The 27,522-nt window shown below is 41.4% G+C and overlaps 2 protein-coding genes across 2 annotated transcripts in view; both read left to right on the top strand.

Moving 5' to 3' along the window:
* cngb1a (cyclic nucleotide gated channel subunit beta 1a) overlaps nt 1–13,076 on the top strand; it is a 28,182-nt gene extending 15,106 nt beyond the window's left edge. Inside the window, exons 20-38 of the mRNA XM_061052950.1 lie at nt 65–227; nt 447–486; nt 1,612–1,774; nt 1,872–1,973; nt 2,069–2,217; nt 3,296–3,547; nt 4,548–4,756; nt 4,838–4,888; nt 5,398–5,484; nt 5,610–5,674; nt 6,193–6,315; nt 6,457–6,598; nt 6,757–6,916; nt 8,305–8,402; nt 8,548–8,631; nt 8,780–8,898; nt 9,119–9,265; nt 11,006–11,195; nt 12,484–13,076. Of these exons, the coding sequence (XP_060908933.1) occupies nt 65–227; nt 447–486; nt 1,612–1,774; nt 1,872–1,973; nt 2,069–2,217; nt 3,296–3,547; nt 4,548–4,756; nt 4,838–4,888; nt 5,398–5,484; nt 5,610–5,674; nt 6,193–6,315; nt 6,457–6,598; nt 6,757–6,916; nt 8,305–8,402; nt 8,548–8,631; nt 8,780–8,898; nt 9,119–9,265; nt 11,006–11,195; nt 12,484–12,687 (2,548 nt within the window). The 3' untranslated portion in view covers nt 12,688–13,076. The remainder of the gene's footprint in view (nt 1–64; nt 228–446; nt 487–1,611; nt 1,775–1,871; nt 1,974–2,068; nt 2,218–3,295; nt 3,548–4,547; nt 4,757–4,837; nt 4,889–5,397; nt 5,485–5,609; nt 5,675–6,192; nt 6,316–6,456; nt 6,599–6,756; nt 6,917–8,304; nt 8,403–8,547; nt 8,632–8,779; nt 8,899–9,118; nt 9,266–11,005; nt 11,196–12,483) is intronic.
* A 5,632-nt stretch (nt 13,077–18,708) lies between these two features.
* The window catches only part of kifc3 (kinesin family member C3), a 53,868-nt gene continuing 45,054 nt past the window's right edge, over nt 18,709–27,522 (top strand). The window contains exon 1 of the mRNA XM_061052915.1: nt 18,709–18,968. The gene's annotated coding sequence lies outside the window, so the exon portion shown is untranslated. The remainder of the gene's footprint in view (nt 18,969–27,522) is intronic.

Genomic DNA, 27,522 nt, shown 5'->3' with positions numbered 1-27,522 from the left:
AATTATTGAGCTAACAGTTTATTCTGCTGTTTTGGCTTACATGACATTTTACGTCTTCCCTCAGGAGCCATTTGGAAGTCTCTGTTGCTGAAGGTGACGGCACTCCTTCATCAACAGAAGTTGAGCCTGCATCAGAGAGGAGAGACCTGGAGACTCCAGTCTCTCAACAGATCAGTGGACAACTAGAGCAACAAGCTTCAGAAGATCAGACCGGCCCCACAGATCAGGTGTGACAGAACTTGAGTGCATGACTAATGTCCAAGGTGATGTATTGTATCTATTACGTATATCATATTGCATCATAGTGTATCGTATCTTATCTTTTGCATTGTATCATATCCATCTAACATATCGTATGTCATTTCATGTCACCTTACTTAAGTATTCTCATTTGTCTTTTTTTAATGAGTGTAAATCTTTTTTTGTGTGTTTTGTGCTTTCATCAGGAGAATGCAGCCTCAACAGTAGAAGGAGGTGGATGTAAAGGTGAGAGCAGGTTGGTTGTGGTTGGTAATGGTTGTACGACAAAACCAATAAGGCCTTTATTTCATGTTTTAAAAACAAATACATCATGTCTTACTGTTACAGATCCCCACCAGACTTTATCTTAGTGAACTGATGTCAACTGTAAATATGATAAATGAATCCTGGAGTTCTTACTGAAATTAGGACGTCGTAGTTTGGTGACAAGTGGGTCAAAAAGCTTTTTGATTGGATCAAATTTATTAATTTCTTGAAAACAGTAGCTACGTTAAGAGTCTCAACAACCACATGATAAGAGACGTTTTGATTGATTTGACATCAGATATAACATCTGATTTGCCGTCTTAAATGATAGACATCTTTCAACATGTGGGTTCAGTCTCACTTTGTGGCTTGGTCCATCATTTTTCTGCTGCGACATATTGTTCAGGTTAAGTTTCTTTCCCTTAGTTTTCTACTTTCAGTCGATCAAAGATGTCACAGTCCTCTTCTTATCGTTGACTCTGAACGTTTCTCCGTCCAGTTCCCCGCAGTCGCTCCCCGATAAAGCGCCTTCTGCTTCAATTCCCACATGCTGCCGGGCGTCTGGAGAGCTGCAGGAAGCTGATGCATCAACATAACCTCACCCCTCCCAAACTGTCCATGCCGACCCCGCCGCAGGAACTGTCCCAGCTGACCACGCAGCTAACGCAGCTCCCAAAGCAGGCCCAACAGTGCTGCATGAGCATCGTCAACCTCTTCAGAAAACCTTAACTTCAAGCCCAGATTTCCTCCGCAGCCTTAATCCTCCAGCAGCTCCTTATAGAAATCCTTTTAGATCTGTCGTTTTTGTAGATTTAAAAAAAAAAAAACCTTAAGGTGCCAAACAAACCCCTACATACCCATAACAGCCCACATCCACCTCATCATCCCTCCCATCATGCTCTGCTGCTCTGCACTGCTTCACCACAAGCTGCCAGCCAACATCACAACAGGTGAACTTACAGACAGTTGATGTTTGTGCTGTGCCGTGCTGTGCTGTGCTGTGCTGTTCTATATCTACAAGGGTCGCTGTTTTCTCATGTTCCGTCACCGCTAATAAAAGACGTTACCTGAAGTCCAACCATTGTTTTCTGATCTGTTCATCAGGAAGCTGTGGTGCAGGTTTAGAAGAAGTTCCTGAAGTCAGGGTGGATGATGTGGATCAAGATGTGTGGCTTGAAAAAGGCCTTAACATCCCTCAAATTATCACAACCCCGGGACCAGAGGAAAGCACTTTGAACATGTCCAACATTCCCCTGCTCATTCATAGGTGACAGTCCTTTCCTTATGGAAGTGTTACAATTATTATCACACTGAAATACCACTTGTAGAATATTCTAATTTCTTTGCTCCATCTTTTTTTTCAGTCCTGCAGGTGATCTGTCTGCAGACGAGGATGAGGACGAGCTGATGAGGCTCGGTCTGAAGACCTGGTCCAATCAGGGTGACCGGCTTTCTGCAGATGAAGAGTGAGAGGAACCTTTCACAAACATACTCCTTCCTCAATCTCTATCACCTGTTTCTGTTCTGGACCTGTAACTGTCCTTCTGTGGTTGTTCTGTAGGACACGTCCTCTGTCAGCAGTAAGCGCGGGCAGCGTGGTGGTCCAGGACCGTCTGAGCGAGCTTGTCAGGCTGTTTAAAGGTCGTACAGAGCGTCAGAAAGAGAGGCTGTTGGACCCGGACGAGTCTGAGGAAGAGAGTCCCTCAGCCTGTATGTAATAACTTAAATTTGCATGTTTAAACGTTCTTGTTCTTGCACAGGGTTAATCAGTTATGCTCAATCGTTAGTCCCGCACAGGAGGCAATCTCTCCTGAAAAATGAAACCGACCTGTAGGTGCCAGAAAACTGCGGTCCCTGGATTATTCGCTCCTTCTAAGTTTAGATTCTGGTCCTGAGTGGTTTGATTTTGTTTTGACCAAAGAAGGGAGACAATTTTAAGGCACCCCCACACAACCGTTTTGGACACCCCTTGTTTTGCCAGGCAAATGGCAAACCAACAGGTGTTGCAGCGATGGAAGCGGGCAAGAGAAGTGGTTCAGATAGAAGTGATTGTACCCGACCTAAAAAGCCTCTGCATGTTTCTAATAAGCTCCACGAGCAGAAACGAGCTCAAACTAGGATCAATATTGGAGATGTTTTTGAAAAATGGAGAGAGGTTAGAACGCAGAAAGGTTTACAGACCGATGCAGAGCTGGATAAACACTGAAGCTTCAGTGTCCACCACATGGCAACCTGCGTGAGCATCGACTCTAGGGGGGGGAGGAGGGGTTAGGGTGGAGGCAGCTCTCACAAATATGTTTTGAATTTGGACTGCAGTACCCATTTTAAAGCCTAGGTGTCAGAGTTACATATTGCTCCTTTAACATTTTTTGTAATGATAAATGTACAGGGTTTTGAATTATTATTTACCTCATCAGGTATGCTAAGGCTGAAAGTTATTCAAAACTAGGAGTCTGGCTGCATGCTGGCTGAGAATTTAATTCACAGATGTGGACTGTTTGGGTAACTGTTTGTCCAAATAGATGCCAATGGCAGTTAAAAACATGCACCTTAAAATCATGAATGGAAATTCTTAGATGTATATACTCAACTAATGGAAAAGTACTATCATCTTATTTTCAATGACAACTAAGAAAACTCTCTATTCATTAGGACTATTAAATCGTATAAAGCCTGAGAGTAGCAGCTGTTTCCAAAGTCAGGTATGAATTGATATTAAACTGAAATGTTCAAACTATAAAACCTGATGAAACCGTGCAATCAAATATTTTCTGTTTGATCTCTGCAGCGCCTAGCAAAGCCCCCCCTCCTCCTCCACCTCCTCCAGGGGAAGAGAAGAAGGACGATGCACCTGCAGCAGCAGAAGAAGAAGCAGAAGAAGAAGAAAAAGAAGAAAAGGAGTGGGAGCTCCCCTTCAAAGTTCTCGGACTACCGGTTAAATTTCCCAGACTGCCACGACTTCCCAAACTTCCCCAGCTGCCCGACTGGCTGAGAGCCATCATCCAGTATCGCTTCCCCTCCAGCATCGACCCCTTCACCGGTGAGCTGTGATCGTTTTCTTTTGTCTGACATCAGGCTAGTAGTCAGATAGATCTATATTCAACATTTGCAGAAAGCTGGCCTAGTTAGCGTCCATTTTGAGACTCATTTGTTATGAATCCTGGGTCTCACCTGTTTTCTGTTTATATTTCAGCAGATAATATTTGTCTCTTATTGCAGCAAAATGTGAATATTTTGTCTTTATAGTATCAATTGAAGAACATATGTGAAATCAACATATTAAAAACACATTGTAACACATGTATTCTCACATAAAGGCTTTTCTCATTCTTCATCTTGGCTTCCATCTGTTTACAATGTAGAGTAGAGGACAGATGTATTGCCACTGAATGCAGGGGCGTGTCCAAACTTTTTGGACTGTGGTGGCACAACCGGAGTGGCCCTACTGGGGCACTGACTTGTGTAGGGGTGGCCTGATATTTGTGTGCTCAAACATGAATGAAGAGCATTTATTGACTGCACGAATCACATCGATGTTTAAGTAACAAAAGATAATGGCAACAGATATAACTTCTAGGCTTAATTCTGCAAGGACTTAAAGCATTATGTCACAATTTAAAGTATTTAAAATATTGTAAACAAACTTCTGGACATGGAAAACTATGAACAAATCCTGAAAAGTGGATTTCTTAAGTGTTTCATAAGAGGTGGGACATAAGCCCCACCTCTGGAAAGGCAAATAGCTAATCATAGTTTAGGATTTAGGGCTGGCACCTGGGGGGCCCATGCCTCCCCTGACCACCCCTCTGGACACACCCCTGACTAAATGACATGATACTTGACTTATAAAAAAATAATATGCAAATTTAATTTAAAAAAAAATGTTGTGATTTTAAGCCATTTTTATTATGCTGTACAGAATTTCTTCTTATGAAAAACGATCTTTTGGATGCAGTGAACTTGACACATGTTTGGCCTTTCTGCTGCAGAAGTGCAGCAGTAATATTATGACTGGTCTGATGAGCACTTCTTGTCCACAGATCTGATCTACGTGATCTGGCTCTTCTTCGTCGTGGCGGCGTGGAACTGGAACGTGTGGTTGATCCCCGTCCGCTGGGCGTTTCCCTACCAAACCCCTGAAAACATCCACCTGTGGCTGCTGATGGACTACACCTGCGACCTCATCTACATCACCGACATCCTCGTCTTCCAGCCCAGACTGCAGTTTGTCCGCGGAGGAGACATCGTGGTCAGTGGCATCGAGAGAATGTGACACTGAGTTCAGGACAAACGACTTCTTGTCTAACCTTTTCTTGCTTTTTCATTTCAGTCTGAAAAAAAGGACATGAGAGAAAACTACATGACCACTGAGAGATTTAAGGTGGGACTAGAACCTGTGCCTTGGATTAGTCAGAAAGGAACGAGGCATCTTGTCTGCTGTTAGGATTATTAAAGTGAAGGATTTATAGTGCTCATCTGTTTTTCTGTGTTTGTTTTCTCTAAGTTATTACACAAGCATTCTGTATTAATTTAAAAATATGCAAGATAGGGAGCGCCGATAGCCTAAAGTCCTCACACAGCATCTGTGGGTTTGAATCCGACCTTGACCCTTTGCTGCATCTCATCCCCTACTCTCTCCTCCCAATATTTCCTGTCCCTCTTCAGCTGTCCCATCCAATTTCTGGATCATGTACACGGTCCTCCAAATGAATGAAATATCTGGAAATGTTTGGCATCCTTGGACAAAGAGATGTTATATGGACCTATGACTTAAAGGCATTATTAACTGAGTTTGTTTCTAATTAGTATTTTCTGATTGAAGCATGTTTTATATGAAACAGGAGAGATTTGGTTTTGTGTCTGAGCATGTGTTTCCCGTGTGTTTTACAGATGGATGTCATCAGTCTGTTTCCCATGGAGATATTTTACTATTTCACCGGAGTGAACTCTCTGCTGAGATTTCCTCGCCTGCTGAAGGTCCGGATGTATTTCACATTCTTGGTTCACACGTACAGTATATTTGATTAGATGTTTTTGTAAACAAAGATCAGTAGCATGTGACTGATATGAACTGCAGATTTGAACACTACTCTTTCTCTCAGTACATGGCCTTCTTTGAGTTCAACGACAGAATGGAAGCAGTGATGAAGAAAGCCTATATCTACAGGTGAGAAAAGTTTTTCACCTCACTATGATTGTATTTTCTCTTCTTTGCCACTTCATCCACGTCCGTCATATTTACCAGTTTGAATCGCGTCCAATTGCTAAATGGTATCCACTTTTAAACTCATCTGCACCCTGTCATTGGCTGGAGGAAAAAGACCAGCTCCCAGCCCAGAAACATCCCGAGTCAACCAAAAAAAAAACGTCAAAATCCAGGCAGAGGACAGAGTCTCTGCAGGCAGTCAACACGTATGTATGGAGGCCCATTAGTGGTGATTGAGAGACATTTATTTTCTTAAGTGTGTATTTTATTTTTGGGGAAAAGCTACTGACTCGATCTTTAAAAACAGAACGAGGTATTAAAAAAACAATTTAAGAGTGGCCTCCATCACACCAGTGTACAACAGTGTGTCGTCTGCGTATGAAGCGTATGAATATTGAAGAACCATACAGCACATGCAATGATGTGATGTGCATCAACTCTTCAAACGTTCAATCTTTTATGATGGTGTTTTGTTTCAGGGTGATTCGAACCTCCACCTACCTGCTCTACTCTCTGCACATCAACGCCTGTCTCTTTTACTGGGGCTCCGACTATGAAGGCCTGGGATCAACCAAGTGGGTCTACAATGGAAAAGGAAACGCGTAAGAAGAACCCAAATGAAGCGGAGGCTGTTAATCTGCTTCGTCTTCGTTCCACATTCACCATACAAACTGCAATAAAGGTTATAAGGAGTTACTTTTTGAACCACATTATGATGAAATTCTCTCTTTTTCCCCCTACAGTTACATTCGGTGTTACTATTTTGCTGTGAAGACGCTGATCACCATCGGAGGACTGCCAGACCCCACCACCGTGTTTGAGATCTGCTTCCAACTCATCAACTACTTTGTCGGCGTCTTTGCTTTCTCCATCATGATTGGTCAGGTCAGTTCACCATCAAACCACTTTTATTCCACTTAAGTTTCTCTGACTTTGATGGCATAATTAACAAACACAGAGAAACATTAGGTCACATTTTTTAAGAGAAAAAGAGATAGTGTGATAGAAATAACTTTGTTGAATAAACATGTTTTGTTTCTCAGATGAGAGATGTGGTCGGAGCAGCAACCGCCAGAGAAAACTACTACCGAGCCTGCATGGACAGCACCATCAAATACATGAACTCCTACAACATCCCCCGAGAGGTCCAGAACCGCATCAAGACCTGGTACGACTACACCTGGAAGATCCAGGGCATGCTTGGTAAGCAACAACAATATATTGTGTCATTAAATCAAGGTTTGTCAAAAAAGTGATAATGCACTTTCTCAAGGGGACAATAGAGGTGGAATAAAAAAGAGAGGCACTTTAATTAAACTCTGACTGTATAAAAGTATTTAAAGGTCCCATATTCTCCTCCTCTTCAACCAGTGTAAATAAGTCTCAGAGCTCCTCAAAACATGTCTGTGAAGTTTCTTGTTCTAAATCCACTCTGATCCTGTATTTGATCATGACTATAAACCCCTCTATTTCAGCCCTGCACAGAACAGGCTGTTTCTGTGTTTGTAGCTTTAAATGTAAATGAGCTGTGTCTGACCACGCCCCTTTTTTGGAAGGGTTTGGTACCTTGGGCTTTCATCACACCTTATTGTTTACGGTGAGAAGGCAGACTCAGAGGGCAGAACAAACACCTAGCTGTGGGAGTGTCACCCACCTGGGGGAGGGGCTACTGCCCTTTGTGATGTCATGAAGGGAAAATCTCTAAACGGCCTGTTTGAGCACACATTTTCTGAAAAGTGGAGCAGGCAAAAGACGGAGAGGATGGACTTTTCTCATAATTGGGGGGTTTGTAGACAAACTAGGGACACATATTAGTGTTAGAGAAACACGGTGAAGTGCCTCTCATGATCTGAAATATGCAAAACAGATTAGATTAAAAGCTTATTCTTGACATCAGAAACAGAAAGTTTACTTCAGATTTACATGTCAACTCTAAATGGTAAATGAGCTTGTATAGAGCTTTTCTAGTCTCCTGACTTCTCTAAGCACTTTAACACCACAGGTCAAACCTACACATTCACACACTGATGGCAGAGGCTGCTGTGTAAGGTGCCATAAGCATTAACACACCAAGCAGCGAGGGCAACTTGGGGTTAAGTGTCTTGCCTAAGGACACATCGGACATGTAGCTGCAGGAGCTGGGGCTTGACCGTCTCTACCACTGATCCACAGTCGCTCTAGAAGGCAGAGGCAACTTCAGTGTGCAAACAAAATGTGATGAATTGGAACATTATTTCTGGACGAAACCAAATAAGAAAAGGAATTACAATAAGATAATACATTCACAAAAACAATATAAATTGAGAAGAATTACTGATCTTGAGCTTTGATAGAATCACAGTTTGATTCTTAGATGTGTAAGTAAAAAAAATGTTCTCAATTTCTGAGCTTCTTAACACCTTACAGTATATCACAAAACAAATAAATCAAATGAAACTAAACATGGGTAAGGATTGTGTGATATGATCGAAGGCTCCAGATCAGCGACTAAATGCACCTTTTGGTTAGTTTATTTGGTCGTGTGTTTAAACTTTGTTTGCATTTGAAGCATGGTAAATAAATAGATAACATTGTGATTGTTTTCTCTGCAGATGAACAGGAGCTGCTGGTTCAACTTCCCACTAAAATGAGGCTGGACATGGCTGTGGACGTAAACTACGCCATCGTCAGTAAAGTCGCCTTGTTTCAGGTCAGGAGGAGAAAAATTAACCTGTTTTTTAACTTGATCTGTGCCACATTTAAAAGCAATCAAATACTCTTTTTTTTTTCTTCTTGAAACCTTTTGTGAAAAGAAGAGCTGAAAAGTTCAGAATGCCTGTGTCTCCGTCTCTCAGGGCTGTGACAGACAGATGGTGTTCGACATGTTGACGAGGCTCAAATCTGTCGTCTATCTGCCCGGAGACTTTGTCTGTAAAAAGGTGATCGCCCACCTCTCTGAACTGTTAATCCTGTTAAAGACCACTGCAGCAGTTGTGTGTTAACCCGTTCTGTGTGTGTGTGTGTGTGTGTGTGTGTGTGTGTGTGTGTGTGTGTGTGTGTGTGTGTGTGTGTGTTGCTGTGTCACAGGGGGAGATCGGCAGGGAGATGTACATCATCAAACAGGGGGAGGTCCAGGTGGTGGGCGGTCCTGACCTGCAGACGGTGTTTGTCACCATCAGAGCCGGCTCGGTGTTTGGAGAGATCAGGTCAGAGCTGCTTCCTGTTATCCTATTAACCCGTTTATAAGCTATATGTGGGCCAGAGCGGGGGTCCCTGAGTTCACTGTGAAAAATCAAATATGATGGATTTCAAATTCAAATTTAGTTTTCCCCGCAAAAGTTTGTAATAATTTCCAGATGATTTTAAATCAGAGTTGTTTCTGTTTCTCTAAGAAGTCTGACTTCTGTACTCTCTGTTATTGGTCAGTTTGCTAGCGGGGGGCGGAGGAAACCGACGTACAGCCAACGTGAAGGCGCACGGATTCGCCAACCTCTTCATCCTGGATAAAAAGGACCTGGCCGAGATCTTGGTTCATTACCCAGAGTCGCAGAAACTCCTCCGCAAGAAGGCAAAGTAAGACAGTTCTGTTCTGTCCCTGAAGTGCTGCCTGAAACCCAGGCTGTGGTCTAGTGGTTGTGTGGTCCTCTTACTGACACTGACACGCACCGCTCAGAGGAGGGAAGGCCTCAACATGCCTGCTGATCTTAGATTAGATCAGACTGAATTAGATATACTTCACTATCTCCAGAGGGAAATATTACTTGGGACAAAAGTGCAGAGAAAACATACAGATATGTGAAGCTTACATACAATAAAACAACTCAAGACAGGACAGTCATAAACCATATCAAGTTGGTCATCGCTCAACCAGAAGGTCAAGGGTTCGATCCCCAGCTCCTGCAGCAACATGTTCAATGTGTCCTTGGTCAAGACACTTAAGACCTGAAAGTGCTCTCGCTGCTTCTGCGGAGGTGTATGAATGTTTATGAATGGGATTAGTTACTTCTGATGGTCACTTAGCAACCACTGCCATCAGTGTGTGAATGTGTAGGTGTGACCTGCGGTGTAAAAGCGCTTTGAGTAGTCAGAAGACGAGAAAGAGTTATACAAGCTCAAGTCCATTTACCATTAGATTAACATACGCTTGATGTAAATAAAACATAATAAATATATAATCTTAATCATCTGCATAACTGTTTATCATGAATCATTAACTTAGAATCAAGATAACCAAAAAGTCGTCTCAAAAGGCTTTTACTATAGAACGATTTCAGCATGTGCAAGACATCTGGGGGCGTTTTCTTTGTGAACACCAGGGGGCGTTAAGCACCTTAGGTATCAGCAGGCATCTATTTAAAGGAACATGGAGAGGCACCAGGAAGTTTTTTTTTAACCATGTTAATGAGAGTCGGGCATGAAATGTTTGTTTGCTTGATCTGAATCAAATTAACCAAAAGTACTTGACTACAACTTGACTGTAAGTGAATGTCTTACTGCCTGCTGGAGAAGTGTGGGTTTTTTTTCTTTTTTTCTGACAAATAGCCAAAAGAAACACTGATAAAAAACATTATTGTGGGAATTGTGGGTGTTTTGTCAGAATTTTTGCACACTTTTCTTGTCCCTCCTTACAATCTGAGAGTCCATGGACCCCGGGATTAAGAGAGCTGATTGGTCAGCAGGAAGAATAATTGTGAACATCACCTTTTCAGGAACAGGATATGTGTACATCATGAGTTAACATCAAAGTCTAAAATTTGTAAAAAGTTAACCACCTTTGTAGAAGCGGCCTCTTGTGTGTACACAGGTCAAACAATCTTAACATAATAAAAGTAGACATTTTGTGTTTGATCCTAAAATAAACAAGCTATTTAAAAGCCTTCTCAGTTTGTTTCCTGTTGTGCTCACCTGTCCGTCCTGGCCTTTCGACTGATCTGTCTCATGTGGCCTGAACAGGATTAGATGAGGCGCTAATCCTTCTGGTTCAGACACTCAGAGAACGGGGTCAGACCAGTAGAGCGACCATCCAGCTGATCTTCACGCTCTTAGTGTATCTCCTCCTCAGTCTGATCATGGTGCTGCAGCAGAGTGCATGGATGTGCTGTAGGTGTTGGTACGAGACATCCACAGTTTTATAGTTTCTCAGATTCTTGTTTTTGTCTTTTATTTTGTGTTGAAAAAGAAGAACATGTTATGAATCAGCTCCTCACATGTTATCTCGTTCAGGGCAGCAGCAGTTTGTGTGTTTGTCCCGGGTGTGAGTCTCTATCTTTTTGTCAATATTTAACCTGTTGTTGTGTCTCTGTGCCTGTGCAGGACGATGCTGACAAAGGACAAAAAGCCGGATGAGAAGGTTGGGGGTAAAACAGCGGTGGAGGTCATCCCGCCCAGACCGGACACCCCTAAAATGTTCAAGGCGGCGCTGAGAGTGACGGAGCAGGCGGGAATCGAGGGAACCTTCACCAAACTGAAGAGAGCCTACAAATCGTCAGAGAGCATGGCAGAGGTGAGACACCTGCAGCCCTCAGCTGTCACGTGCCAGCTGAGGGCTTCATGCAACTCCACAGATGGACAGTAGGGGGGGCTAACATGCAAAAAAAACAAAGCCATGCTGCTGGAAAAAAAACAAAGAGGGGGTGTGATGTATACGAGCTCTGCAGGCTCCAACAATCATGTAAATATTTATTTGTAGATGTTTAATGAGGAGGGAGATGCAGTCGGTTAGATTTAGAGGATTTACTCAGCAGCAGGTGACTTTTTGTAGAGTAATAACAATAACTATATTTATATAAATCTCTAAATTAAAATGTTGATTTTGTGTAACTCAACAAAGAAGTGATCTACCTCGTGTTCTCATGTCTGAATACTTGTGTATTTATTTGTTAAATAAGGTGGTTTTAAATCATCCCATTAAGGGCTGTATCCTAAAATGACAGTCTCACATTTACAGTTTTTTTTCTCTGTACTTTTGAATAATGAAAAGAAATACAAGGAAAACTAAACATAAAGATGGAACAAAAGATTTGTCTACATTTTGGGGATTTTTCAAAGAGTTTTTGGACAATAGACAGACAGTCGTTCTTATAAACATATTTCATAAAATGTGAGTTGTAATGAAGCTCAGGGAAAAAAATGTAATTCTGGTGACTCATTTTCTGAGGTTGATTTAAATATTTTTCGTTCTTGAGCTCATAACCTAAAGCTTATTTTTAGAAACAGTTTTTAGGTAACACTTTAAATTAAGGTCACAATATTCACCATTCACAAGTTGTTTATTAGCATGCTAATTAGTAACAAACGAGCTTCTTGTTAGCCATCAGAGTTGGAAATCAGGTAGAGAGAGAGTGGGGGATGACATGCAGGAAAGCAGCCACAGGTTGGTCCACTTGGAGAAGCTAAGCCTCTGTACATGAGGCGCGCAACCTAACCACTAGGCCACCGGCACCCCAGGGGAAAACTTTTTCCATCTACTCTAAAATAAAAAACCCAGGAGAGAAAACTGTTAAGATTAGAATTAGAAAATGAATCACCATCTTATTTCGCTTGCCTCTCAGGACCTCCTCACCAATTTGCTGTTAAAAATGTAGAGCGTTTATGTTCCTGGGCAGGCGACATTATTTTAAAGGTAAAAGAAAGAGGAGCTTAAAGGAAGGGAACAAAGAGAGGAAGGAAGGAAAGAAGTGACTCAGCGTTATTGTCATTATGACACAGGGTTGTTCAAAGAGGAAAAAAAGAGAAAAGGAAGAAGGAAAGAGTAAGACTGACATGTGCTTCCATCTTTTTGTCCCTCCCAGGCTCCTCCCTCCGCCTCTCCGGTCCCCCCTCCGTCTCCGATGCACCGCCGCTCGCCGATCCCCCACGCTCAGGCTAAAGATGACGACGACGCCGTGTCGGAGACCGCCGACAGCTCTGTGGTCATCAGGATGACGCCACGGAAGGAAGGAGAGGAGCTGCTCACTGTGGAGGTGAAGAAGAAGAAAAAGACAGGGAAGGATTGATCCCACCGGAAAAAAACTCGGCTTCCCAGAATGCCTTTCAGTAACGTCCAGAGGAGGAATGTGGGTTTCAGGTTTACCATCTTTGTGCAAAGTGCTTTTTCTCTGCTGGATTTTCTCTCGGCTTTTAATAAGGGCTTTCCATTAACCCTTCATTTGTCTCGATGTTTACCTCACAAATATCCCCCCCCCCCCCCACCCCTCCGACTGATGAGGAGAGAACACAACCAGAATCTAATCACATTCAACATCATGATTCTCAAGATGAACTTGAGCTGCTGTTTGAGGGAAGAAAGTAGGATGTAGAAATGTACAACTGTATAACAACAGTTATGAGCGCACTGTTTCTCCAAGTCAACTGTAACATTACCCATCGTTTTGTGGACCTTCTTTGAAGCGTGCACATACAGCACGAGACAACGTGATACCGCCTGGATCGGTCGAAGAACTACAACGACACACAGGATACTTAGTTATGAGCTCATCACTGTTTTAACCCATTCATGTCCACACTGGATTTTCCTTCACGGCACTTATAGAACCAGCTGAGCTCAGAACAGATCTGTATACATTTTGAAATTGTTAAAAGTTTGAGGATGCAATGTAAGCTACTATTTGGAGTTGTTAGTCATACGAGTTTTTGAAATTGTTTCACCCCCAACAATTGGATGGGATAGTCAAACTTCATAATTCAACATTAAAAACTATGTACGCACTCGTACAATCTAGATTAATTTTTTTTTTTAAAGGAGCAATATGTAACTCTGACACCTAGTGTTTAAAACAGGTACTGCAGTCCAAATTGAAAACATTGGAGAGAGCTGTCTCCCCCCGCCCCCTCCTCTCTAGAGTTGGTGCTCACGCAGGTTGCCATGTGGTGGACACTGAAGCTTCAGTGTTTATCCAGCTCTGCATCGGTCTGTAAACCTTTCTGTGTTCTAACCTCTCTTCATTTTTCAAAAGCATCTCCGATATTGATCCTAGTTTGAGCACGTTTCTGCTCGTGGAGCTTATTAGAAACATGCAGAGGCTTTTTAGGTCGGGTACAATCACTTCTATCTGAACCACTTCTCTTGCCCGCTTCCATCGCTGCAACACCTGTTGGTTTGACCTGATAACTGCTCTCATATCTGGCAAACCGAGGGGGCATGCTAAACGGTAGTGTGGGGGGAGCCTTAAAACCGCCTACCTTCTCTGGTCCAAACAAATCCAGAGCATTCAGGACCAGAATCTAAAGTTAGAAGGAGGACATACTGGCTGCTGCATTGTTGTCAGAGAAGCCAGCACTTCAACATAGCATGTTTCCTTAATGTCTGATCATATAGTAAGGTCACTTTATCATTTAGTAAATATCTTACATATCGCTCCTTTGAATAAATAAAAAATCCTGAGTATCCCCGTATCAATCAACTAAAAATGACATGTAACAGAAACAGCTTTAAATGTCTACTTGGTCTCAATGGATTCCAAATGTTTTCTATCACAATGTGATGTTCTTTAGGGTCGTTATTTTATGTTAATTATGTGACATCAAAAGCTTGACGTTGTTTTGTGTCTACCGCCAACAGAACAGTTTTTTTAGTTGGACTTGCATACACATAATATCAACATACTACATGTTGTAGTTAGTCATTAAAGGGTTAATCAGGAGAAACACCTTACTGTGTTTTCTATAGAGAAGACTAGAATACAGTGAGAGGCAGAGGAATAATAAAGTGCCAGGTCGTTTCTGAAACTGCAGAATATAGATTATCACATTTCCAACATAGATCATGTGACCTGCAGATCATCTTATCTATATGAACTATAGTATATTTTGAGCAATGTAACTTTATCATCCTTTACAAAACAAACATGTTTTATTTATTGAATTAGGACAGTGCACATTAACCAACATAGCAGCAAATAACTTCCATGTGCCGGAATTAGCACAAAAGCTAAATTTCATCCGTAGTCCTGAAGGCAGGTACAAAGGAAAAAAAACATCAAAAACAAATTTACAATCACAGGTCACCTCAAAGGACAGGCTTCATAACATCATACTGTTATACCCAACCATAAGGCGGCCCTATGGGGCTAACAACAATCCACAACTTGACCCAGTAAAACACACTGAACACCTTGAAAAAAGTCAAACCAATGGATTTATTAACAGACAAACTAATTAATTAAACAAAGATCAACTCCAAACTAATGTAACCAAACACAACACACAACACATAACACACAACACACAACACACAACACACAACACACAATCCCTGGCGAGAGCGCGGCACAGCAGTCCCAACTCCAAATGCCTCTCTTCCTGAAGCCAGCATTGGGCTCTTCAACACTGAGGCCAGGTGTGCCTCGTTGTGCAATTAGTGACTTCACCTGGGCGGCTGGAGACAACAGAAAGGGAGAAGGGACAAATAGCACAGGGAAACATACAGCCGTAACAATACAGAAGAACATTTTTTTATTATAAATTTGATTCTGGTTTACACTCTGTTATTTAGAGACATGCTTCTCACACACACAGGCCTGAATCACACACATGCACAATTAGCTATAATTAAAATTGCAGGATGAGCCAGATTCTGTTATGAATAAATAATATGTTTCTTAGTTTTATTTTATTGTCACTTTGAGTTTATTATGTTATAAATAAGATCATAATGACACTATCCTCCCAAAGTGTTTAGACATACATTCTAGCCTGAATGAACTTCTGTCTTTCTTCCTTCTTTTTAATTGACTTTATTCTTATGTTGTCTTTTTAGCTACCTTACTTTGTGAATTGTACAAATTTGAATACTGAACCTATGAACAAGAATAGGCCTCGAAATCAGACGTAGGAATCTTTTATTTCATGTCTTTACAGTTCGAGTGCAGTACCTTCTCTGACCACATAGACTGTCTGTGTGAACACAGGGGGGCGCTGTTTCACTGTTTTAAGGAAACTCAATGAACAATTGGGAATTCAAATGATAGCTTAAAAGCTTGCTGTAAAGTACATTTCCTGTGTCCTTCACTGAGCTAACGCTGTTTTTAAACCGTCTTCATGTCATCTCTAGGTAGATGTGTGATGTTTAAGTTGATTTTATGTTTATTTTCAAAGCTGTAAAAAGACAAATGTGTACCTTTGTCATGTGTAGGAGTTTGGGAAATGAACGTGCAGCTATGTGTAATGATAAATAAGCTGTTCTCTGTATAAATATGACTGTGTGTTTCTGCTTCATCCAGCTGTGTGTCTGTTATTTGTATCCGCTGTTCACCACTCAATAACTCCGTCTGCTAAACTCTGATGGCTTTAATGATTTTACTCCACTGGTTTCCAGGGCACTCAGGATCCAATGTTTGTGTAAAGATTCAGGTTTAGCTGTAGACCTCCGTTCTGAGCCGGGTTTATTTTTAGGGTCAGATGCAGCTCAGGCTTTCATTCACAGGATATCCACATCTGCAGACACAAATGAGCTTCAAACACAGATAATGCCCGTTAGCTTAGTAGTGCTAGCTAAACATTAAAGGTGGAGTAAGCAGCTTGTATTCAAACTGGGCTCCTCCTCGTGGGCTCATCGCCCCCAGAAGTGTACACTCACTGCAGGATGTAGTGTGTACCTTTACTGCTTGTTCATACACTGCAAGCTATCACACGCTAGCACAAGCTAACCACCGGTGTATGGTACCTACCCTTGTTTGGGTATGAGCTTTATCTTTTTGGCATTTTGCCTCACTATGATGATATTTTCTCTTCAGGACATCCACATCCCTCATTTTTGCCAATTTGGAACAAGTCCAATTGCTGAATTGTAGCCTATCCATTCCTTAACTCACTTGCACGCTGTTATTGGCTGGAGGAAACACACCAGCAGCAGCTACTCACTTTATTTAAAGTAGTTGAGGAATGTCGACCAAACCTTATCACTCCAATAAGAAATGTTTCATGTATTGCTTCATAAATTTGACATGGTGATGACATCATAAGTTTTAAAATACAGTTTTTTTTTCTAGAGGAGCGTTCTTAAAAATATAAAAACCTCCATTTGTAAAACATTTGTTAAAAAAGAAGTCTAATTATCGACCTAATTGTCACTCAAGCCACATAGTCTCCCACACTCTGGTCTTTTTACACTACCTGCTGCTGGAGGGCGCTGGTTAGCTAAGCTACTTTATCAAGACATAAAAAGCTGCAACAGGTCTGTACTTCAGAGACATTCTGCTGAGCTTCCCATGTGTAAGAAAGTCAGGGAAATGTTCAGGAAGCAGAGGAAGCTCTCATTGTGTCGGCCTGAGCAGAAGAGGAAAGGCAGAAAACAAGAAAAAGGCGGGAAAGCCGGAACAATGCCGAGCTGCTGCTGAATACAGGAAGCTTTATCACCACTGCTGATTGCCAAGAGCAGCAAGGGAAGATTTTTCAAACACTAAATATAGCTCAAGGAGTCTGTCTGTTGCTGCAATTGAACCACTACAATTACAAAGATTTCACACGTTTAAAAAACCCTGTTTCTGACATATGTCATTGTGTTGTAATAAAACAAACAATAGCCTATAAGGTGTTTGTGTGGTCTTTAGGGGGAAGAACAAAGCCTGGCTAGCTCTTTACACAGGTACATCATATTGGGATTTTTTTTTTTTCAGTGACTGAAATTAGTAAAGTCCATGCATAGCAGACAGCTGGCAGCACCCATCGATCACTAAGTGTACACACAAAATCCCAGGAAGTGCGTTGACCGTTGATGCCTATCTTTCCTGGTGGACGAACCTGGTATTGCAGCGTCACCTGATGTCATTGAGCCCAAAAAGACATTTCCATGAGCTGACATTGGGAAAGAGATGTCTATAAAGCAGAGGATAACATTTTTTTGAGATGCATAAACTTCCCAATACAAACACTTAAATAACTTTTTTTTTAAATCAGTTGTAGAAAGTTATAAAATGAAATTAAAGCTGAATTCAGAGATAATTTTGCAGACATAATGAACGCAGATCAGAACCACGGGACTGTGACTCCAAGTGTATGGGCCCAGTAACACGAAAGGTCAGAGTACTTTTACAAGGCAAAGTCCGACTTCTTTTGATTCATGCGCCATTGAGCAGCTTTTATAGGAATGAACGGGGTATTTATTCTATAATACATCCATTGTGAACACCTCTGGCCTATAGCCCAACCTAAATAAAAATGTAAACAACTGACAGTTGTCATCGTGAAATGAGCTATAGAGACCACACCCATTATTCTGAAATGTTTTTAAATCTCCTGTTTAATTCAACATGTGGCTCCACAGGTATGGACTCATTTTTGGATCCTGCCTCGAGTGGCCATGTGAGGAACTACACCTTTTGGCACCTCTGCACCTTAGCTTTGAATGTTGCCGCTCATGCAGGATGACAACACTTTGGATTGTTGTCATCACTAACTGCATCCGACTACCTTTCTCAACACATTTTGTAGGACTAGCTTTCTATCTTAAGGTTGTAGAAGTCTCTGCACATGTGCAATGAGTGCACAGGTATAGTGTGCACAGGTATGAAGGTAGAGAGTCAGCGAGCCACCGATTCACAATATTCTGTTTGATTAAAATCTATGGTCCTGTTATAGTCCTGCATCTGCATATTTTTCCAGGGCATTTGAATTCAAACAAATCATTTTAAAGGTTATGCTCAACACTGGGTTTTATAACATTTTGATGCAGTAATATAAAACAAATTATATAAACTGGCCAAACTGTAAAATTACCTCCTTAAACTTTCTATTTTTCAGAGTATATAGATGCCAATTTAATTAAAAAGACAAAATGCAGTATGCCAACATTTTAGAATAGCAGTGTAAAACAGACAGAGATATCTATTTTACCACGACAATCTAGATATTGAGTAATCGAATTATGAAAGTCATGCAAGAGAAATGTCAACAAATATTCCTTCATTTGAATCCTTGAAGAATATTTTTGACGATCCCACAAATCCCGCCCGCCCTTTTCTCTATTTCTCTATTGCCCATGCGCGCTCAACCCACTGAACTGACACATGTCCGACAGTCCGTGAAGGCAGCACAGACGATCCAGCAGCAGTCTTGACTTTTTAGCGGCGGGCAGCAGCTGAGCAGCGGAGCGACACACGGAGGAGCCTACACCGCTGGAAAACTGGAAACTACAGAGAGTAACAAGCGAGTTTAAAGTTTTCATTCAAATTCAACACTTCGACACTTTCTGAGTGACAGTGGAGGGAATTAACTGCGAGGAAAAGGCGAAAAGAAGTGAAGGAAGAGGAGGGAGAGGACTCGCTGCTTGGGACCAGAGGTAAGGAAAAGTTTGGTGTCTTGAAACTTTTTCGTAGTCCTCTCGACTCTTTGGTTCTGACTTGGTTGGTGGTTTACGGGTACGCGGGTTTCACAGATGGCCCAGCTGTCCCCGTTGTGTTGTTTAGCTGTTGTCCTTTATATGAACCAGCATTTAAAAAGTGTCACACAGTGCAGATCTGATTCACTTCACTGTGTGTGTGACCCTGTGGCTCTTTTCATGCAGCACGTCCAGCAGTTTCCAGCGCTTCAAAGCTCTTTTCTCTCGGTGACAAAAGAGGCCTCACCTGGCCGCCACACACAAACACACACTCACACACACACACACACACAAACACACACACACGTGTTTGTGCCTCTGATAGTTATGACTGCAGGGCTGGAAAATATCTATATTCATTGAACAATTGATTAAAGTAATGACGTATGCTCCAGTCTGTCCAGTAAAACCCAATAAAATTACATTTGTTAAACAAGTCACTAAAAAGCAGAAAGAATATTACATTTTTTATTTTTTTTAAATGTATGCAACCAAGTTAATTTACTCATATCCTACTAAAGTATTACTTACTTTGCTAAATTGGGCTATTTATATTCTATGATGCTGTAAACTTCCAGCTCACCATTTCTCAATTGTATACTTACAATAGTTATGATGCAAACAAAGACTCTCAACACTATGGCTCCCAAACGTATTTATTTTCTATGTGCATTATTGTTCCTTAATGCACATAGAAAATTAACAAGTATATCTTTGGGAGCCATAGTGTTGCCAGTCTTTGTTTGCATATTGATTTTTTTTTCGACCCAGCAACTACACAAGTGATGTGCATAGGCCTACATATCTGAAAGTTACAGATTCAGATTATTTATAGGCTACAAAATAGTACCCACCAGTCCTTAAAAATTATTCATGCATGAATGGGAGAAATATAACCAGGATAAAATCTTAGTGTCCGACCGATATGGGATGTTTTGGACCGATATTGGGGAGAAAAAAAATCAGATGCCGATATGTTGTTCAATCTGTAGAGATAGATATAAACATGAATTGCTTTGATTCCTCACATGCAGTTATCAAACACTTGTGGAAAAGATATAAAACCAAGATTTGATGATCACTCAACTGGAAAGTAGCTGTGCATGAACGCGCATCAACGCTTGAGTGACGATAATCCATTTAGCGCCCTCTGCTGGTGAAAGAGAACTGCTTGGTTATATAATGAAACCCGAATTAAATGTTATTTGACTGGTGAATAAATCTAGTAATATCTGCGATAAAATTAGCCGATACGATAGTCACTTAGATTTCTAATCCTGGCCGATAGAATTGGCTGGTCGATTAATCGGTCGGACTCTAATAATTTTTTTTGCCATTTTGTAGAGTATCCTGAGAATATCCCTTTAATGATGTAAGCCTGAGGGTTCACTGGTTAAAATCAATGTAGTTTATTTACGTGCACTAAAGTTTATTGCCTTCCACACATTTTTCAGGTGGCATTCAGATTTTCCTAAAAAAAAATATAACATTTGTTCCAAGTTAAACAGTTTAGTATTGAAGTCATTGTCCCTCTGGTGCTCTTTATCAGAAACTAGAAGCCAATTCGGGATGTGAGCTGCGCTGCAATTTAAGTAACATTTGCTCCTTTTTAGCCAAGATTCCTTCAGTGTTGTCTTCAGAGGTGTTGACCCCAGTCCTAAACAACAGGAACCATGATTACAACCACAATCTGCACTGTATTGAAATCGTAAAAGTCAATACACTGTAGACACCAAACATTAGGGGGGCTGTGAGCTGAGCTGTAATGGGTGTACACAGCTCTACCTCTACCTTTTACATGTATGTTATTGCAGAGGTTTTCTTTTCCTTTTTTTTTCTGATTGTGTAATATTGGCTGGTTGGTGGGTGGCTAGGCTTGGGGGAGCATTAAGTGTGAGTGTGTGTGGTGTGGGTGTCTCTGTGTTTAAATGTTTGGTATTATGTTTTGGATTTACCTTTCATTTTGATTTTGTATTACTGATGATTATATTTATGTTTTGTAAAGGACCCCCTCGAAAATGAGATGATGCATCTCAAGGGGCTATCCTTGAAATAAATTACAAAACCACAACCTACACTGTATTGAAATCGTAAAAGTCAATACACTGCAGACACCAAACATTAGGGGGGGCTGTGAGCTGAGCTGCAAACATAAAGCGTGTTTCTTGAAGTTCCAAATGTCTAAAAGGATGTATCAGTAAAAGTTAAAAACCAATGAGGATCTTACGTGACAGTGATGTAACTCGAAAAACAAAAAGTAGTCCGCAGGAAATGGTTTGACTTGCAGACCTTAAGCTTAGTATAGACTCTTCTACTTTGTCGCCCCCCCCAGTGGTGGGACGAACTACCAAACTCCATTTGATCTGCAGAGTCCCTTTAAGAAAAAGCTTAGGACCCAGCTCTTTCATGATTACCTACGACCTTAATGATATTGATGATGATGGTCTTGTTTGATAATGACAATGTTAACTTATTTAGGATGGTTTCAATGCTGATTAGAAGTCTCAAGAACAGCGGCCGATGTTGTGCTTTGACCCTGGTCACTTCCTGTCAGCGCGTGTGTGTCCGATCAGACTTAAAATGTTTGTTTGCACTTACTGATATTTCCTCTTTATTTGATCTTTGCTTGTGTTGTACATATGTCGCTTTGGATAAAACCGTCTGCTAAATGAGAATTAAGACTAATACTTTGATCATCTTTCATGCCTCTTGGTTCCTCCCTCTTGTACCTTTTACATAAGAACATCCACTTTTTCACTGGTAGCTCAAACAATGCTTTTTGGTAGAAAAATGAGCACGTATGTTGACATGCAGACTCAAAACTGCAAACTGATCAGCTGTTGAAGCGTTTATTTCTGCTGTGTGATTCATAAATCTATTGCTGCACTGATGACACTCGTTTGTTAGTCTATCAGATGATTTAGCTGTTAGTCACTTTCCAGTCCAGTGCTACATTTTCAAATGTCCTTTTTTCATCAGATAATCCCTGATCCAAAACGACAGACTGCAAATATTAATGGACGAAGCCTGAGTGACGTCACCCATCTGTTACTGCAGGGGGCTTTAAAAGGCCCATAGATGGCGGTCGCCATGCTGGAAATACTGTCTCACACTAACTTTCAGTCAACCTAATGACAGACTGAGAGCTGGAGCTGAGGCGGGTTTTAATCCTCTTGACTAACGGCTACACCGCGCCCTCCTGTCAATCATGTCAGCTATGTTTCTTATTGGGAACAATGCTTATCTTTCATGAATCAAAACGGATGAGTTATTAAAAAAATCCACCCCCGTACAGTTTGTGCTGATCGAGACATCAGCGAATTGAATTTTGTGTTTTGTACCAGGCTGTGAACATGTTAATTTCTGCAGTAAAAACAGTCTTTTTTTTGAATGGGTGTGTATGTGACCTCCGGTGCTTCTGCAGCCAGCCTCTAGTGGACTCTCGATGAACTGCAGGATTTTGCACTTCCACATCGGCTTCATTTTCCAACACCGGAGGTTGCCGCTCGTCTAGAACTAAAAAACAAAAATGCAAATTCTCACAGTGGAAAGCTGTAAAAAAAGACAGTTTGATGCTGACGCTTCATAAAGCAGCCCTCTTATTTTGCAGAGACCACCCACACAGAATTATTATCAGTCTTTGTAGCTCCAAGGAGCCTTTTAGCCTCTTTTAGCTTGTCTTGTTTCACAACACAGCTCCTCTCTGTTTTCATGAGATTTGTGGTTCTCTCACTACAGCGAAGGGATTGGCTTGTAACTAAACTGTCAGATCCTGTTTAGTGGAAAAACACGTCAACATCAAGCAGATGTTCAACATGTGAAGACTTTCCAGGAGCTCCTTTAATTCCTTTAATTGTGTACAAGATTAAAAACCCACTCCTTATTTTAAGCCTGGGCTTAAACTCCTAAACTTGGGATTAATTTTTTAACACACAGAAAGAAGCTGCTCGACGTTCCCAGTCTGCAGGATTTATGTGTTTTTCCGGTCTTCATGAGAACGTTTGGGACACAGACACTCTCCCCAGTTTCCTGTTCATGCTGTGTGTGTGCGCGCGTGTCTCAGTGTGTGTGTGAGCTCTGTATTGTGGAGTTAAATCACTGCAGTGATGATGACAGTAACGTCAGTGTGTTTGGTTGAGGAGGCGGCTGTCTTGCAGGGTGTGTCCGCAGAGACTGACCGCTGCAGCAGAGGAGTTTCTATAAATAAATCTGGGTTTTGTCTGCAGGTTTTTGTCCAGAGGCCGAGCTGCAGCCACATCACTGATCTGATTCTCTACTGACGTGGAAGCAGCTCAAACTTAATTCCCTTATCTGGTTCTTTAACTCATTTAAATAAGAGAGAAGTACCAACAAGTGAAGCTAAGAGAAAACTTACTGTTTGTTTTGTAAAACATTGAAAAGTACTGAATTATTCAAAGTAAAGCCAGATAATTAAAGCAATATTATGAAGAAATGTGGTTTGGTGCATTCTGGCGCCCACTAAAGGTCTCTGAGTGCAACTGCACATAAAACACACATAGTGCTGTAAACGCCTCCCTCTCAAAGACAACATGCATTTGTTAAAAAGAAGAGTTGAGGTGTTGTTAAAAACTAAAGACCAACGTCGATTGACAATCGCTACAGCCCGTTGTAGAGTCGTTTAAAATTAAACGGCCAGCCGATAATAGCGGCCAACATTTGCATATTAAGTAACAATCAGTATCGGGTCATTTTATCGCAGATATGCGACGAAATTACAAGATTTATTCACCAGTCGAATAGCGTTTCATTGTATTAAACTAGCAGTTCTCTTTCTCCAGCAGAGGGCGCTTTATGGATGACGACGAGCATCATCACTCTCCAGAGTGTCAAGTTTTGATGCATGTACATGCGTAGTTACTTTCCATGTGAGTGACCACCCTGTCTTAATTATATTTGGCATTGGCAGAGAAGTTTTTCACAGGCACAACCCACATACTCGGCTCTGCTGCTTATCCCACAAAATGCATGTTCCTTACAAATGTGGCACCATTTAAAAGGGAAATAAACAGGCTTTCCAGCGGTATAAGATTTTTTTGCCAAGAAGCATTGTTACAACAAAGAAATAATCTACTAAACAGCTAATATCGGTATCAGGCTCAAGAATCCCATATCGGTCAGGCTCTAACAGAAACTGTCCAGCTGGTAGAAGCTACAAGGCTAATTACTGAGTTACTGTCACGTCCTCATGAGTGCCTCTCTTTGTGACATTTTTACTGATGCCAGTCGTGTTTAAATAGTTTGGATTTATTTTGGAGAAGATATGATTCATACAGTAACCCTTATCACATGATGCGCTCTCTGGTATTTCATTGAAGTGGATAATCTGCCTCTCACTCTGTTTGGCTGTGTTTCCTGTGCTGCACATCTTTCTGCTCGACATCGTAAAAGGACAAACACATACCAGAAACAGTCGGTCTGTCCTCACAGAGACCAGCTCCATTCACTCCCACTGCTTCACTGAGCTGCAGACTCTCAGAGATCATTCAACATTAACCGAGTGTTTGCTGAGTTCAAGGTTAAAAATGCTAAAGTGTGTGTTAATAAACAAAGGGGGATTTGTGCTAAAACTGCAGGTTCTATTTCTATTAGGTTCTTTTTCTAACTCCCTTTAAACAAGCAGTTAGTGCTAGTTGTTGCCTTACCAAACCTTTTATTCTTCACCACCACATCCCATTAACTGTTGTAATTATCCCACCACAGTGTTGTGTAACTCGCACAGCTGAGTGGGAGAAGCGTGAGGCAGTGTGTCACCGTTTGAGTCGCTGGAATAAATGAGTCGTGCTGCCGTGTTGCTTTTGGTTGCCTCTGACTCGAGACGAAACTTAACAGCGGAAAGTGTGTCGCTCGAGGCCAGATGCTGCAAAACAGAATCACTTCCAGACGAGCGAGGAGCCTTTTGGAGAAAGAACTGCTCGTATCATGCTGTGTGCCGTTTGCAAACAAAAGGAAAAGCTATTGTGTTTCTAAAACACCCAGATGTTGTACTGATTAGAGCCTGACCAGAGAGGATTCTTTAAACTGATATGATTTCAATGTTATGGGAGTCAAATTAGTCCTTCATGTTAAAGTCAACTTTCAACTTGAAATAAAAACAGACTTTTGTTTGTGTGTTTTTGCAAAGATAGGACCGTGCAAGGACAAAAAGCTCTGTACTCTGAACAAATGATCAAAGCATAATTGAGATTATTTTGAACTGCCAACCAATCCAATTACAAACCACAATAGTTAAGCTGTAAGGCCAGCAGACGGCGTTACTTTGAGCTGGCAGCGCCCGTTTTCAATACCAAACTGATGTTGTTAAGCGTTTTCAGCGCTCATCGCCCTGAGTGCTAAATCACCCTCTGCGTCTAATGTTTTTTGTTGCTGTGCTCACAGCACTCGGTTGAAAGAAGTTCAACTTCAAGAACAGCACCACACTCATTAATGTCCCTCATCAACTAATCAAAATCAAGAAGGGGCGGGGCTTCTGATATCAGAGAGACTTCTCTCCGCTGACTCCTCCGTGCCGTCCTGCATTATCTGTCATGTTCACTCGCTGTGCCTGGTCAGAGTCAAGGGTTTAATTGGCTGATTGGCGTCACGTGATGATTTCAGACAAATGCGTTTGTGATTAATAAAGGAACATGAATGTCTCTTTAGTGTTTTAAGTGCAAGCTGTAAACTTGATATTAAAAGTGCACGATGCAGGGCGCCGGTGGCCTAGTGGTTGGTACGCACAGCGTGCCCCATGTGCGGAGGCTGCCGGACGGGTGGTATGGGTCGTTGCTCGCTCTCTCCCTCCCTGATTTCTCACTCAACTGTCCAACCCTTAAAGGCTTTATATGCCATTTTTTGATCCAGCAGATGTCGCCCTTGAGCACCAGCATGAAACCAAAACAACTCGCGCTGCATTGTTGTGTTAGCATGCTAATGCTAGTGATCTTTATTATGCTCGTATCTTCACACTGCATGTAAATTTACCTGAAATGAGCGTGATCTAGAAACACAGTTAAGCAGTGAGTACAGTATGTTATTCTTCTTTTCTCTAGTCCCTCAATTAAACAACTTTTATACGCGAGGGGAGGAGTCAGCCGGCCGTCCGGGCGATGTAAACAAAGTGAAGATAGGACTCTGAAAACATTACAGACAGTGGGACTCGGGTGTTACACCCATTGTAGACAGTCATGACTCAGAGTTATTTTCAGAGGATATACTTGATTTCTATTATATTTAAGTGTGAAAAATCTCATATCAAGCCTTTAAGTAAAGTAAAAAATTAAACCTTTAAAAAAAGGTTTGAGAGGCAGTTTCAGGGTACAATAAAAGTACAGATGAGGCAGAGCAACTTAAGCAGAATAGTTTTGGCTGGTTTCCACATACCTGGGGCGGTCCAGCCACAGGAAGTAAACAAGGGGGGATGAGGTGAACTACAGGAACCCAAGGGGAGCTGCGGATTAAATTGAAGAAAATGAAAATCAAGATTTTCCTCAAACCTGATGTACTGATAAAGTTGATTAATCTTCCAGCCCTACTACACAGTAAGACTAGCCATGTTTGTTTACTTCCTCTCTGCAAAAGTTTGAACTGGAAGAGCCTGGCCCACTACAGCATACATACTAGCATCCAACATGTAACATTTCACACTGCTGCATACTTCCATGTAAAGCTCTACATACAGAGTTGTTGTTGGTAGAGCGTAGGAAGCGGTTCTGAATCGAGCCACTGTTTTCTTTTTCTTTTTTTTTGTACCCGTCAGGGTCTATAAGATGTTTGTACGATGTAGAGAAGATCTGATTTGACCCCAAAGCAGCAGCACGAGGTTTAGTCTTATTTGAGGAAATGTGATTTACTGTGTCTTTATCAGATTTCACTCTTCAGTTTGTCGTGTTTCAGACGCCTGTGAGGTTGTGGGAAAAGCTTCAGTTTGAGCAGCGTGAAGATTTGGTGTGAGATAAGAGTTTGTCTGAATGAAACAGGACGAATAATTATTTTTATTCTTAGAAATACTTTTATTGCTTTTAGTGTAAGCTGTAGCATTTTGTCTGACCTCTGCTTATTTAAAAATAAACCTTAACTCACTCATAGAGAGTACATATCTTCTATCAGGAGTCCTAACAGTCTGTAAATAATGGATGTTTCTAAGAACCAAGGAACTAAAGATAGCAGCATTTTGGATACCATGTGTTTAATGATCGGTAGGTAGGCTTTAAAGAAAAAGTACAGATCTTCATTCATATATTTTTGGGCTTTGAGGCCTCTGTTTAGATAGATAGAGGGACGATGAGGGAATAAACTGCAGGTCAAAGTTGGAACCAGGGCGGTAACATCCGATGTTGAAAAATGTGCAAACTCCTACAGTTCCTCAAGTGTCCACTTGAGGCTGGCTGCAGAAGCAGCAGAAGTCTCACCCCATTCAAAAAGTCTTTTTTTTTTTTTACAGCAGTAATGAACATGTTTACAGCCTGATTCAAAACACAAAATTTGATTAGCTCAGTGGCACACACTGTACAGGAGT

This window comes from Labrus mixtus, chromosome 1 (genome assembly GCF_963584025.1).
Source record: "Labrus mixtus chromosome 1, fLabMix1.1, whole genome shotgun sequence".
NCBI lineage: Eukaryota > Metazoa > Chordata > Actinopteri > Labriformes > Labridae > Labrus > Labrus mixtus.
Note: the sequence above shows the minus strand (reverse complement) of the source record. Positions and strands in the feature narration are given on the sequence as shown.